Source organism: Penicillium argentinense (genome assembly GCF_028826775.1).
Source record: "Penicillium argentinense strain IBT 30761 chromosome Unknown utg000005l_segment0_segment0, whole genome shotgun sequence".
In the NCBI taxonomy this organism is placed as follows: Eukaryota; Fungi; Ascomycota; class Eurotiomycetes; order Eurotiales; family Aspergillaceae; genus Penicillium; species Penicillium argentinense.
The window spans coordinates 3965648-3978554 of NW_026622664.1; the positions used below are offsets into that span (position 1 = coordinate 3965648).

Here is a 12907-nt window from a genome sequence, read left to right on the forward strand (position 1 = left end):
TAACTTCCAGCCAATTCAAAATGATAGTGACACGTCTAGAAAGCACACCAGGCCTAGAGAACCAAGAGACCATCGACGAGCCTCCCTGATGACGCGCACTGTTATATAATTCCAGTGATTATTGCCAAATAGCCACTATATTGCTTCCTCTCCCGAGTTACTAGGTACATTGAAATACCCAGTCATCATCAGATTTCTCTAAAGTTCCTTAAATTTGCTAGTTTTGGCCCTCTTCTCAAATAAAATATCAATCTCCAGATAGCTCAGTCCAAACGTCTCCGGGAGCCGCCAATAACACCAATCAAAGTATATCGCACTGAATCCCAGGAAGAAGAAGAAGAAGCATGGTTTCCCCTTCCAGACCCAGGCCGTTGGGTTCAGCATTCGTGGAGTTATGGTGTTGGTGACGATGGCTGCAAAGACAGCACGCACAAGTACGACCGTCTTGACTCGGAAGCTTTGCAACGTTGCTTCCAAAACTTTCCATCGACGCTAGTAGCATATATTTGTCAAAATAAAACCTCATCCTAGAAGTAATCGCCAATCCTTCTGTAGCATGTGCGGTAGCCAGAATGATGGGTTGCCGCGGTCTCGGGCATCCCAGAGCTCTTCAAGAAGTCGAAGGGCCAGCAGATTTGCAGGAAGGCGATTCAAAGAGTAGATGGCTCGAAGCCTGTCGCGCACTTGATCGCGCAGAGATTGATTCGATTCCGTCAGTTCGGACCCAACTGTGAGGAGAGGGAGAGATTGGAAATTAAGGTAGTGTGAGGTTGCAGGGATTTGCATCAAATGGCGGACTGTTTCTTCGGCGTATTGTTGAATCAAAGACTCTTGCGCTTCAGACGAATCTGGATCCATGAGGCAACTACTTTGTGCATGCGCACCGGCTCGATAAAGGAAAATGAGCCCGTGGTTGCGGAACGCCTCATATAAGTGGCCCAGGCGGGGATTTGCGGGGCTTGTCTTCCAGGTAGTAAGCTGGGCCTCCAACACGGCTTCTTGCACGAAGTTGCGGTTCTGTGGCGAGTCAAGGATCTGTCGGCAATACCGTCCGACATTTGCCATGATAAGGAGTAATCCGCTGCATGTTCCGTACATCGGATGATGCCAGTCTCCCATCCTATGCACTGCATTGGATATGTTAAGTGAGTTGAGCCCCTGTGACTCACATGGGTCTACCAGGAACGAACTGCACATGTCCCAATAAAGATACATTCCGAGGCAGAGCTGGATCGCAGGGCCATTAGTAGCCAACATAGATGTGTTCTGGAGCATACTGTGGATCATGGCGCGGGTAGCAAATAAATGCTGCTTGCCATAATCTTTCGTGTCAGAATCAGCGCATTGCGCGAGAGCCAGTAACATAATAGTCAGAATGAGTGCGTTAGGCGCGTGTTGACTTTGGTTTATCTCTTTCCGAAGGCAGGCTATGGCTTTGCCACGTTCCTCAAGGGCGATAATGGGGGTGTTGGCCGAGAAATACTGCTCGTGGCTGGCACTGACCGACTGGATAGCATGGAGGAGTGCGGATGACTGGGCAATATATTCCAGAGCGGGAAATGAAAAAGGATTATTTTCAGGATCTATGACCAGTGTTTGGCTGACTTTCTCGAGCCAATATTGCAATAGTCTTCGGTTAACGAACGTTTTTGGTTGCAGTGAGAGCCAGGGCGTCTCAATCTGCCACTGTGTCAATCGTGGGGCTGACGAGCAGACAATGCCTTGACGCTGGCACCGCTTGCATGTCGGATAGGCCTCATCGCATTTGACCCGCCTTGCCTTGCATTCTCGACAGCCAAATTTGCTCTTGCTCCGCCGTGGACGAGCTGAAGATTCTTGTTCCTGTTGCGTGGTCGCGTGTCCGGACGAGCTAACTATAACTTCCTTGAAACGTAAACCGAGGAAGGACATATCCTTGTTCGGCCACATGGACAGTTGGCTTTCTGTATAATTCTTCACATTCAACAGTGGCGTCGGAGGCTAGAGATTGGATTGGATTTGAAACCCGGATAACGGAGTTCCCAAGCTAGTGGCGCACCCAAGCTAGTGGCGCACCCAAGCGAGTGGCGCACCCAAGCGAGTGACGCGCCCCCACCAAAAATCGCGTCCCGACGCGTACCCACTGTCTTCAACCACCCACCATGCCACCAAAACATGCTCAATCAAGCCATGATTCGGCTAATTGTGAGGGCCGAATCTTATTAGCTGTTCAGGCTTTTCAAAGTAGTCAATTTTCTAGACTTCGCGCTGCAGCCAAGACATATAACGTATCTGAGGCTACAGTCCCCGCCGATGTGCGGGTTAGTCTTCGCGCGAATACACACGCTAATAGTCATAAATTGACTGGATTTGAAGAAGAATCGCTTGTACAGTGGATACTCTCAATGGATTCACGCGGTGCAGCGCCTAGGCCCTCAAGTGTGAGAGAAATGGCGAATATTCTACTTGCCGACCGTGGAAACAACCCCCCCCCCCCACCAACAGTTGGAATAACTGGGCATCAAATTTTATCGATCGCCAAAAAGAGCTTCAAACATGCTTCTCAAGACGCTATGACTATCAACGTGCTCGATCAAAATGAGGACCCAAAGGTCTTACGTGAGTGTTTTAAACCCGTTCAAAATGTGATCAATAAGAACGGCATCCAATCAGATGGTATCTACAACTTTGATGAGACTGGATTCGCGATGGGCCTTATGTCAGCACAAAAGGTGGTTGCTCGAGCCGACTATCATGGTCGTTGGGCAGTTCTACAGCCAGAAAATCGAGAATGGGTGACTGTTATCGAGTCAATCAGTGCGGCTGGTTTTGCTCTCCCACCATGCATAATTTTTAAAGCCAAAAACCACAACATCAGTTAGCTTGATGGCCTTCCAAAAGACTGGCGAATCGAAGTCTCTCCAAATGGCTGGACTTCAGACGAAATCAGTACCAGATGACTTCAAAATCTATTCATCCCATTCACCTCAACTCGGATGAAAGGAACATATCGCCTTCGGATTCTTGATGGCCATGATAGCCATCTCACGCCTCAATTCAACCGGATTTGTGCTGAAACCTCAATCATCCCATCTTCTTCAACCTCTGGATATTGGATATTTTGCTGTTCTCAAACATGCTTATGGTCGCTTGATTACCGATCAAGCACGGCTAGGATTCAATCAATATTTGATAAGCTAGATTTCCTAGCAAAATATCCTCAGGCAAGAGAAGAGACCTTCAAAACAGAGTCTATTCAAAATAGTTTCACAGCAGCAGGTCTAGTTCCACTAGATCCTGAACGGGTGCTCTCTAAGCTAAATATATCTCTCCGAGCACCTACAACCCCCCCCGGGGGGGCGACCTTCCAGCTGATCAAGTCGTTTCAGCACAAAAACTGTCATTCAACTACAGAAACAAGTTTCTTCACTCAAAAAAAATACTCAAAAAACGATCAAGATGCCCTCCTTCCCATTCAAAGATTGTCCTAGATCAGATTATGAAGCGCTACTGTGTCTTAATGCATACCAACGGGCTACAAGCTCAGGAAATTGCTGATTCACGGGCTGGGAATTAAGAAGAAACGGGCAAAATCTAACACGCGAATCGCCTAGTTCGATACGATCAGGGTGTTACAGTTGGAGAGGGCCTACCACCACCAGTGCAGCCAATGCAGCCAGTTGAACACGTTGAACAGCCTCGTCCCGTACCAGTTGAATCACCTGTTTTGCCATCCCACCACTAAACGTGCACCCCGGAGATGTAGCGACTGTAATAATACTGGCCACTCAATTAACCGGTGCCCTAATCAATAGTTTTTTTGAATCAATAGTGTTTTGGTGGTTTTATCTACCTTTGAATGCTTAGTAATCGGTCAGGTGGGCGATTCGGTAGTGAATTACGTTAGAACCACTATATCTATACCTGCATCAAGCCGGATTCTGCAAGAAGAGAGTACTAAAGCCAATCTGTTCATCCTGCTTTGAGATCGGGAAGCGCACGGTGAAATAGATCATTCGGATCCAGCCGTGTTTTCAATCGCCGCAATCTTGCCGCCGCCTGCCTCCCAAAGAACCATTCTACATCCATCTGGTTGGGGGGCCAAAAGGCAGAGAACCCCCCTTGCAGGGAAAGACCGTTCTGATCAATAGCCTCCTCTAATTCTGTGACCCATCTGCCTGCGTCGGCAAGCTCTTCTGCATCAGCCTGGCCTGGTCTAGTGCCACCATGGAGCCCGAGAATGACGTGTCGGCGCCGATTCGGAAAGACCGCCCCGACATTGTCTGCGACTTCATGCCGAACCCCCTTGCCATGGTTATTGTGAAAGATGACAGCGGACAGTGGATGCGGTAGAGGGTGTCGTGCAAGGATGGCGCCAAGTTTCTGTTGTATCCGATCGACATTTCGACTGCGGAAGAAGGTCGCTGATGATGAATCACTCAAGCCGAAGGCGGCTGGAGTAGCTGGATCAAGTCAAGTTAGCTGGAAATTATGTAGCGCATGACAGAAACATGGAGCTTACTCTCCGTCACCGAGTTGCCTAGAACCTTGCCGGCCTGCATCGTCTGCTCAAGAAAGCTTTGCGCAGGCGCAAGGTCTCCGTTGACAGAAGTCCAGCACCAAAGCAAAATAAAACAAGGTTCAGCTACCGGCATCGGGGCCATTTCAGGATTCACGGCAATGGCATCTCCGCTAAATTCATCGGGGAAGACATCCTCGAAGAGCTTTTCAATCCTGTCCATGACAGTTGTGGCCTCGGCCAGGGGGAAGGCTAGGAAGCCAGCATACAATTTAGGCACTTGGTACACCTTCACGCGAAGTTCCGTGACGATGCCAAATGTGCCTGCCCCGGAGCCGCGGAGCGCCCACAGCAATTCTGGATCTTCATCGGTATCAACAACGTGGCCCCCCGCCAATACCACTCGAGCCGCAAGGACCTGATCAACCCCAAACCCGTACGTTCCAACATAGAAGCCATACCCTCCACCGCAGGCCCATGAAACATAGCCCACGGATTTTGCATGTCCAGTAGGAGTGAATAAGCCGTGGGGTTCGAGTGTTTCCTGCAGGGCGCCGGTAATCACCCCTCCACCAACTCGCGCGCTGGCTCGGTCCGGCTCGACTATGACCGAGTCCATTGCGCGCATGTCGATTAGTATGCCGTCGTGAACCAGGGAGCGACCGAAGAAGTCATGACCCCCTGAGCGAACAGAAAAGGCAATCGATTCTTCAGTACAGAACTGAACCAGCTGTGAGACCTCTTGTTCTGTCCGCGGCCGGGCGCAGACTTGTGGTTGCTCGCTCAGCGCATGATTATACAGCTTGAGGCAGTCCTGATAATGCCTGCCTCCAAAATGTATATACAAGCTCGGCATGAGACGCCGTAAGCGATCCTGGACTGGAGTGTCAATAGGAGTGTCAATAGGAGTGTCATTGTCGGTCATCTTTAGTCGGTGTGGTTTTTGTCAAGGGCCAGGTAAAGGACCTAATTTGTAAATATATTCAATATACTAATGGTGTTAGGTATTGACGTTCTTGGCTCGGAACATGAGACAATAACATCAGTGATGTAATAGGACGTTCGGTTAGTGGTTGTACCCATAGAACCTTGGAACGGGGTTCGCGCCATGCACTACAACCTTGTACCCCATATTTTTTCCGTTTTAGGACAGATCGCGAGGTCACGAGTGTCAGACCGACTCCACAGATTGGTTTCTATTGGCGTGTTCGCCTTCACCGGTATTGTCACTGATGACTTCAACTGCTAATCCGCAAAGTCGTCGAAAAAAGAAGAAAAAAAACGGGTACTTCTGATATTGCAAACAAGATCTGCGTAGGCAGCTCGTGGATTCGCCCACATCTTTTGCTCCTTCGGCCACTTTGCGATGTCTGGCTTACGTATTGAATTTAAGTTCAGAATGTATCACTGGAACGAATACGCATAGCATCAATCGGGTCTGCTTTACCATAGAAAAGAAGCAGAAGATCGAACATCATTACTCCAAGAGGGAAAGCGGGCACAGGAGTCGGAAAGTGCGCAGGCATTCGAACATAAAAGCGCAATATCTCCCTTAAAGGTTGGGCCATATGCTCTTGAAGCAAGCCATCTGGAGACTATACGACCTTCTTTAAACAATGGAGTTCATTGATGAAGCTGTTCAATCCTTCCTCAGTCGGGATGGACTACCCCTGCCTCGCATCACCCTTGGTGCCGTTAATCGAGAAGGTAAATTCCACCAAAGAACAAACACATTTGAACACCATATTTCTAACAATCCACAGGAACTCTACACTACGCAAAGTGTTTTGGTGGCAACCAGGAGGAAGATTACAGGTTTGATGATGTACACTGGATTGCGTCCGCAACCAAATTCATCACAAGCATTGCGGTCATGCAATGCGTCGAAAAGGGGCTGTTGGACTTGGACGCAGACATCTCTGCAATCCTGCCTGAGTGGAAAGACCCCAAGATCTTGACTGGATTCAGCGAGAAGAACGAGCCCCAATTCCGACCAGCAAAACGACCTCTTACTCTTCGGTACGCTGCACTTGAAATCAACTATGCATAAATCCCTCATCACTAAGTCGCTTCTTTCCAAGGCTCCTCTTGACCCACTCATCTGGGATGGCCTATACCTTCATGCACCCGCTTTCGATGCGCTACCAAGAGCTGGAGGGCGAGCGGCCCGTGTTTCTGCAGACAATCGTATGTCCATTTACTGCCGAGACTTGGCGCAATTGACTAACCAAAACAGCGGGAATCATTCCACACGTTTCTGGTGTTCGAGCCAGGAGAACAATGGATGTATGGCCCTGGACTTGAGTGGGCTGGGCTAATGGTAAGCAGTCGGCCCTACAGAAATCGTTGCAAAAACCACACTGGAAATTGGCTGAGAGGATAACAACCAGATCGAGAATGTGACGGGACTGAAACTAGGTGAATACATGGAGAAAAATATCTTTCAACCAGTGGGAGCTAGAGACATTACTTTCCATCTGGATGAGAGACCAGACCTGCGCGCCCGAAAGGTGAAGCAGTGGGAACGAGATCATCACCGACTCAGAGAGGTCACAAACTTCTGGATGCCCGACCCAGTTATAGACGACATTGGAGGTGGCGGAATCTACACAACTGTCCCTGATCTCCTCAAGATCTACTTAGGGGTGTTGCAGGAAAGACTGCTCCGACCCGAGAGTCTGCAACTGATGTTCAAGCCACACTTGGAGAGCCGCAAGGGCTTGGATAACCAAGAGGACCACATTCTAGCAAACCGCAATGCGATTTATAATGCCGTTTCTAGCAATATACCTGTGGACTATGGGCTTAGCGGTCTGCTTAACACGATCGACATGCCTGGTGCTCGCGGCCAGTACTCGCTGTCCTGGTCCGGACGCCCCAATTGCTACTGGGTAAATTTTTAACATTGTCTTTTGTATCCATTTTATGGACCTGTCACTGACGTCTCGATAGTGGATCGACACGAAGAAAGGTGTTGCTGGCGTGTTCTTGTCCCAACTTCTCCCCACCGGCGACCAAAGGGCTGTCGATCTTCTGGGTGAGTTCGAGCGAGCCATCTATGCCGTGTTGGGATAATCGAGCACCATCTTTCAGCCGCGATGCTTGACTATCTTGTTGATTCGATGTAAGCGCGTCGGATTTAGTTTGTGGAAGCAGGAATACGGGTAGGATGTAAACTTACCGTCATGTCAATACAGTTAAAGATCAAGACAATCTTTGAACCCACGAACTTTGAATTTACCAGAGATTTGCCACCGCAATATTGCTTCTGTTGTAGTCTAGCCTAGTTAAGCCTTGAGTCTCGCTATCTGTCCAGGAAAGGCAAGTGGGACTGTGGTACCCAGGGGTGATAGTGCGGAATGCAAGGTAGACCAGCTAGGTAATCAACTAGGAGCATCCGTTGCTGACTCTCCAGACAGGCTATTTTTCTGGACGAAGCACTTACTTATGTTCAGCAGTGACAATCAGGCTCAACTACAATGTCTAGCCGCAAGCGCCTGGCAACGTCGCCCGTTGCGAAGCGAGCTGTGAAGAACCACAGGATGACAGTGCCGCAACTGATGCCGAAAACAATGGGAGTGACGAAGAAAGATACGACGACGGCGACAACGATGGCAATTACCAGTCCGATGCGGAAGACGATAGCGAAATTAATGACTCTCTTACCTACAATGAGGATATGCCCCGACCAGGCTGACTAAGCTAGGTATCCTAACAAGTGCCCCTCCAACCGTAGGCAGCAAAGCGCTTATCATCGGAGGATGTGAAACAAAGAAGGAAGAATGACGTCGGCCAGTCGGAGCATCAGGGGTGAGCGATCAGGGTGCTCGGGATCGCTCAAGGTCGCTCACGGTTGCTTAGGGAGCAGCTCAGGGCGGCGGGGGGATTAACTCAAGCTGGGCTCCGGGAGCCGATCGCTTCCCGAGGCGGCAGTTTTACCGTCACCTTTTTTACACCAAATAATAATACGATTGAGCCTCTATTATTCACGGGGCAAGGGCTAGATTCGAAAACGGAAGTGATGGTTTATCGCCAGCCATGGACATCGATCATAACATTCTTTTCGTTTATTAAGATCGCAAATTGTATCATTTCTCTCTGCCAGATACGAGGAACCAAAGTCCATTTATACGGCCCAGAATACCACAATATGGGAGCAAAAGCCAGTGTTGACAGAATGCTCACTCAGCTGGTGTGAAAAGCAATATAGTAACAACTGCCATAATTCAAATGGCTATCGCGCTTTGGTAGTCACAAAAAGCCAAACTCTGACTACTCCGACTCTCTCACGCGATGAGGATGAGTTGATATTTTCCTCTCTCAATGGAAGCACACTTTTTTCGCAAGCTTCAAACTATACTGTGAATCGATCCTCTGCACAAATCCTCAACGACATACTTGAATCTATCTTCAGCAGCACACTTCTACAAAGACTCTTCGTCCAAAGGAGGCTCCATTTGGATCTTCTTCGATAAATTGATACAGGTCCAAGAAGTTGGAGTCGGCTAGCAGACTAGCAATTGCGGCAATGCTGCCAGGATTCTTCGGCAGAACATGATCAGTGTTCAAAAGAAAAGAACCGAAGACCCCGAGAATCACTATAGACGCAAGAAGAGCGTCTAGCACCCTCGTGGAATTAGCGTCCCGGAAAACCTTTAGACGATCGCGGAGGAAGATATCACCCGAGTAGGAATTACTCAGAGATTTATTGGTCATGTCTGTGTAGTTGAGCTCTTGCGCCATAATGAGCTTCTGTTGGAATTCGATCGCTTTGACAACATCATCAGTACCGTCAGCAGTTTAAAGCTTTTCTTCCGGTATAGCATATTTTCCGATACAAAGAAGATATCAAAATGAGCACCAGCAAGATCTTCCGATAGCGAGTTCAGGGCGCTGAGGTCATCGAAAGTCATATTCGGATTTACGGTGGGGATGACTGACGATTCATCCGGAATAGGAGGTTAATCATCGAGAAAGTCAAACTCTGGCAATTGAAAGCGAGCCAAAGTGTTGACGACCTCGACTGCATTGGTGCATTCCATTGCTACGAGATGAGAAAATTTCCCATTCTTGTAGTGTCCCCATACATACGATTCGACTGGATTTGCTCTCACACAGGATCGTCGCCGTAACATGAGACTGATCCTGGCTGTCCGAAGGTTTGTTCCTCATCTTTTGAGAAGTAAAAGGTCACATTCTGCGCGTATTTTTCTGCTTTCGCGGCTGTGAACTGATTCATTGAGTAAGGTGTGCAGCGCATCTTGGGCAACGTGCGTGGAGACGCGCCCTGTGAAGTGGGTCCGGAGTGCACGCCCCTGCCAGTGGGTCCAGATGGCGCCTCGGCCCAGCATACAAAATGCCGAACCGGAAGCATAGGAGAGAAACCCGAAGAGTACGAGGATCTAGATCACCGATTCGTTCTGCATCAAAACTTATATTTCGAAGTGTCAATGAACCCCTTATGGATAACTTCCTGTATGCCGTGAAACCAGAGTTTCGCCATCTTGTCATAGCCTTCATCATCGGGATGTATGCCATCAACGAGATCCCGGACATCAGGTCCTTCCGATGAGTACATGTCAACTAGAATAATTTTCTTCTGCTCGGTTGCCTTCTTTTCCGCTAATGCGCGGAACTGCGTATTGATGGCTCTCACAACCGAATCAACCTGCTTGTCTGCACTGACAATTAAAGTAGAGAGCAGGACCGATGACTGGGGGCATGCCCACCAAAGAAAATCGACCATTTGACTCATGCGCTCTCCAGCCCCTTCGACTTCAAAGTCTTGAAGACAATCATTGGAGCCAGCATTTACCATGAAAAGGTCTGGAGATAGTCCTTCCACTGACCTCCTGGCCTTCTTTTCGATCTCATCGATTCTGAAACCGCGCCAGCCCTCGTGCTCATTATTGGGTATGGGTCCATCTTTGCGCGAGCCCACCATTCGAGCATTGACACCCTGCTGCTCGAGCATTTGTAAGAGCAACTTCCTATACCCTGTCCCATGAGAAGAACCGACGCCACGGGTGACGGATCCGCCTAGGGGCATTAGGCGCAATGCACCGCCAGAGGGATGGTCTGAGGTGATCAAAAGTTAGCACAGGGCTTTAATAAGCACCATTACTCAGACCAAGTTGAATCATTCCAGACCTTCTTGTGAGAGTGGTGCAGTGGGTCTTGGGGGCCTCAAGTTGGACAGATGGCGTTTAGCGCCGCGGCGTGGCAATTGGTCGGGAATGGAATTGCGCAAGTGTGGGAGATGCCGCCGAGAAGAAAAAGGAAGGAGCCATTTCATGTTATCAAAGAAGGGAAATATCTTGACATGTGATAGCCGAATCGCGAAAGGTAAGTAAGGAAAGAGGCGGGATCGGGTTGAAATATTTGGGGCGCCGTATGTCGAAGCCTCGGCGGAATGCCAAAGAGCCGAGCCTGCTGGAAAAAAGAAAATCCCTTTTGTAAATCCAAGTATTGAGTATTAGTTCGGCCATGTATACGACATATAGGCTTTGGCCAAAGCAGAGCAAAAAAGACGCGACAATTGTCATCTCTCACTTTCTCAAATGGTCGAGCGACAGAGGCCTAGCCCTTAATTCGTGCACAGATGGCATCGCATACCAGACGCATCACACGAGTAGCATAGCGCTTTCATGGGCCAAATTTGAAAACAGAAACATATTGTCGCTTTTCCTTGCTCGGTACTGCCAGTTGTTGGTTTTTCTACGTTGGGATGCCCCGTCAGAGCGGGTCTCGTAGCCATCATAAATAATTTGGGGTTTCGTAATAGTCCCACATCATCAGGGCCAAAGCTACATTTCTCGATATAGCCCTGGCTCATGTACCAATCAACTTCCAGCATCAACGTCGGGTTGATAAATCCTTTCAAAATAGGTGTCTCCGACGGCATCCTCTAGAAATCGAATATCAAGCCCAGGCTGAGAGAAAAGGTGCTGTAGAGTTGAATCGTTCCGCGGAATGGCTGATGTTGGTATTTCCGCGTGTGTAATACTCTGAGGAAATTCAGAGGCTACCGCTCTGTCGATGCCAGTAATTTCGGGTAGCATCAGCGGGGCTGCTGTCATTGCTCTTCTCCCATATGCGGACAGGCAAGCTTCAACTGCCTCAATATGGTGACAATATTCCTTGGCCATGCAATTACCGGTATCCTTGAGCTCTCTCAGAAGTCGCGACGCATTTGAAGTAGCGTCGCGATCGGCTTGATTGTCTTGCCCATCCAGTATATTTGAAATGGTCAAGACAATAAGAGAAGAAAACAGATACATGCTGAAGAAACAATCGAAAATGACAAAAGATCCATCGTCCAAGATTGGGCCAACAGCTGCGCGGAATGCCGAGCACAGCGTATACAAGCCTCCGAGAGCGCTGATGCCGTCAAGGGGTATCTGAGCCGGTGTGTCTCTTGCGTCTCTCGGCAAGGTAGCAACTTGAACTCTCAACGAATGTAATAATATTGGACGGGTGGCGACGATAACGCACTGAGAGGATGTACGCACGCTACTGTAATACCACATCACTTCTCCTTGCTTTATCTGTGACTTTCCTAAATCACGCGGGCGCACCTGAGTATCTGCCTATCTGCCGTGTAACCATAACTATTCATCTCTGTAATAGTCACACCCTAACCCTGATACTAGCTAGTGAAGTACAGACCTTAAGTGAACCGAGGCGCTTGTGAAGATCCTTTATCTAGGGATACAGTCGTCGATCTTATAGATTTGTCGATCATAACACGACCTGTCGTGATACTAATAATGGTTGATTATCCCTGGCTGATCCAGGAGACAGAGTTGTAACCATTGAGCCAGCCACTGGGTTGGCGCAGGTCAAGAATGTAAGGGTAAAATAAATGAGGCTAACGGACGGTCACTTCTCACTACCAAAGGTAAGGATAAGCTAGCATGCGGCGTGTATCCCAGAAATGATATTTTTTCGGCGATTGAGCTTGTTCTGATCATATTAGGGCGCCGCACTATTAGCAGATCTACATGATCGACGTGCGTTACTTGGGCTTAACATGGTCGACCAATAATTAGAGGAAAAAGCATTGTTCACCAAGTTTGCTATCTTCTTTAAGCTATGGTAGTACTATAGTGCTAGTATTAGTGAATCTGAGGGACAGCTACATATTATCAACCGACGATTTAAAGGGCCAATATAGCAACAGCTAATGATAGAAATGATCCTGAGTTATTTAACCTGCAGCTGTAACTCACGTAAGGGTTGCACACACTCACTACCATCGAGGCAGCGGCATCTCCACCTGATGTTACACGGCAGCTACACTAGCAGTATTGTCTCAAAATGACCTCATTTTCTGCATAATACTCAGATTTGTAGATCTTTGCAGATCAAAAACTGTAGAATGACGAGGTGAGAAATATCACCCCTTTT

General features: G+C 48.5%; 4 protein-coding genes across 4 annotated transcripts; 1 reads left to right on the forward strand and 3 right to left on the reverse strand.

Annotated features, from left to right (window-relative positions):
* Positions 1-522: 522 nt before the first annotated feature.
* N7532_006281 (uncharacterized protein) lies at positions 523-1911 on the reverse strand (the record flags this gene model as incomplete). The annotated part of the gene is made up of 1 exon (XM_056618775.1): positions 523-1911. One exon carries the CDS (start codon positions 1909-1911, stop codon positions 523-525), a length of 1389 nt encoding a protein of 462 aa, XP_056474934.1.
* Positions 1912-3951: 2040 nt separating this feature from the next.
* Positions 3952-5423, reverse strand: N7532_006282 (FAD-binding oxidoreductase; the record flags this gene model as incomplete). The annotated part of the gene is made up of 2 exons (XM_056618776.1): positions 3952-4442; positions 4502-5423. The coding sequence occupies 2 exons, from the start codon at positions 5421-5423 to the stop codon at positions 3952-3954; spliced, it is 1413 nt and encodes a 470-aa protein (XP_056474935.1).
* A 691-nt stretch (positions 5424-6114) lies between these two features.
* On the forward strand, positions 6115-7573 carry N7532_006283 (serine hydrolase domain-containing protein; the record flags this gene model as incomplete). Its single annotated transcript, XM_056618777.1, has 6 exons — positions 6115-6205; positions 6262-6517; positions 6580-6685; positions 6735-6818; positions 6889-7389; positions 7451-7573. The coding sequence occupies 6 exons, from the start codon at positions 6115-6117 to the stop codon at positions 7571-7573; spliced, it is 1161 nt and encodes a 386-aa protein (XP_056474936.1).
* A 2350-nt stretch (positions 7574-9923) lies between these two features.
* N7532_006284 (SGNH/GDSL hydrolase family protein) lies at positions 9924-11402 on the reverse strand (the record flags this gene model as incomplete). Its single annotated transcript, XM_056618778.1, has 2 exons — positions 9924-10576; positions 11309-11402. 2 exons carry the CDS (start codon positions 11400-11402, stop codon positions 9924-9926), a joined length of 747 nt encoding a protein of 248 aa, XP_056474937.1.
* Between the last annotated feature and the right edge of the window lie 1505 nt (positions 11403-12907).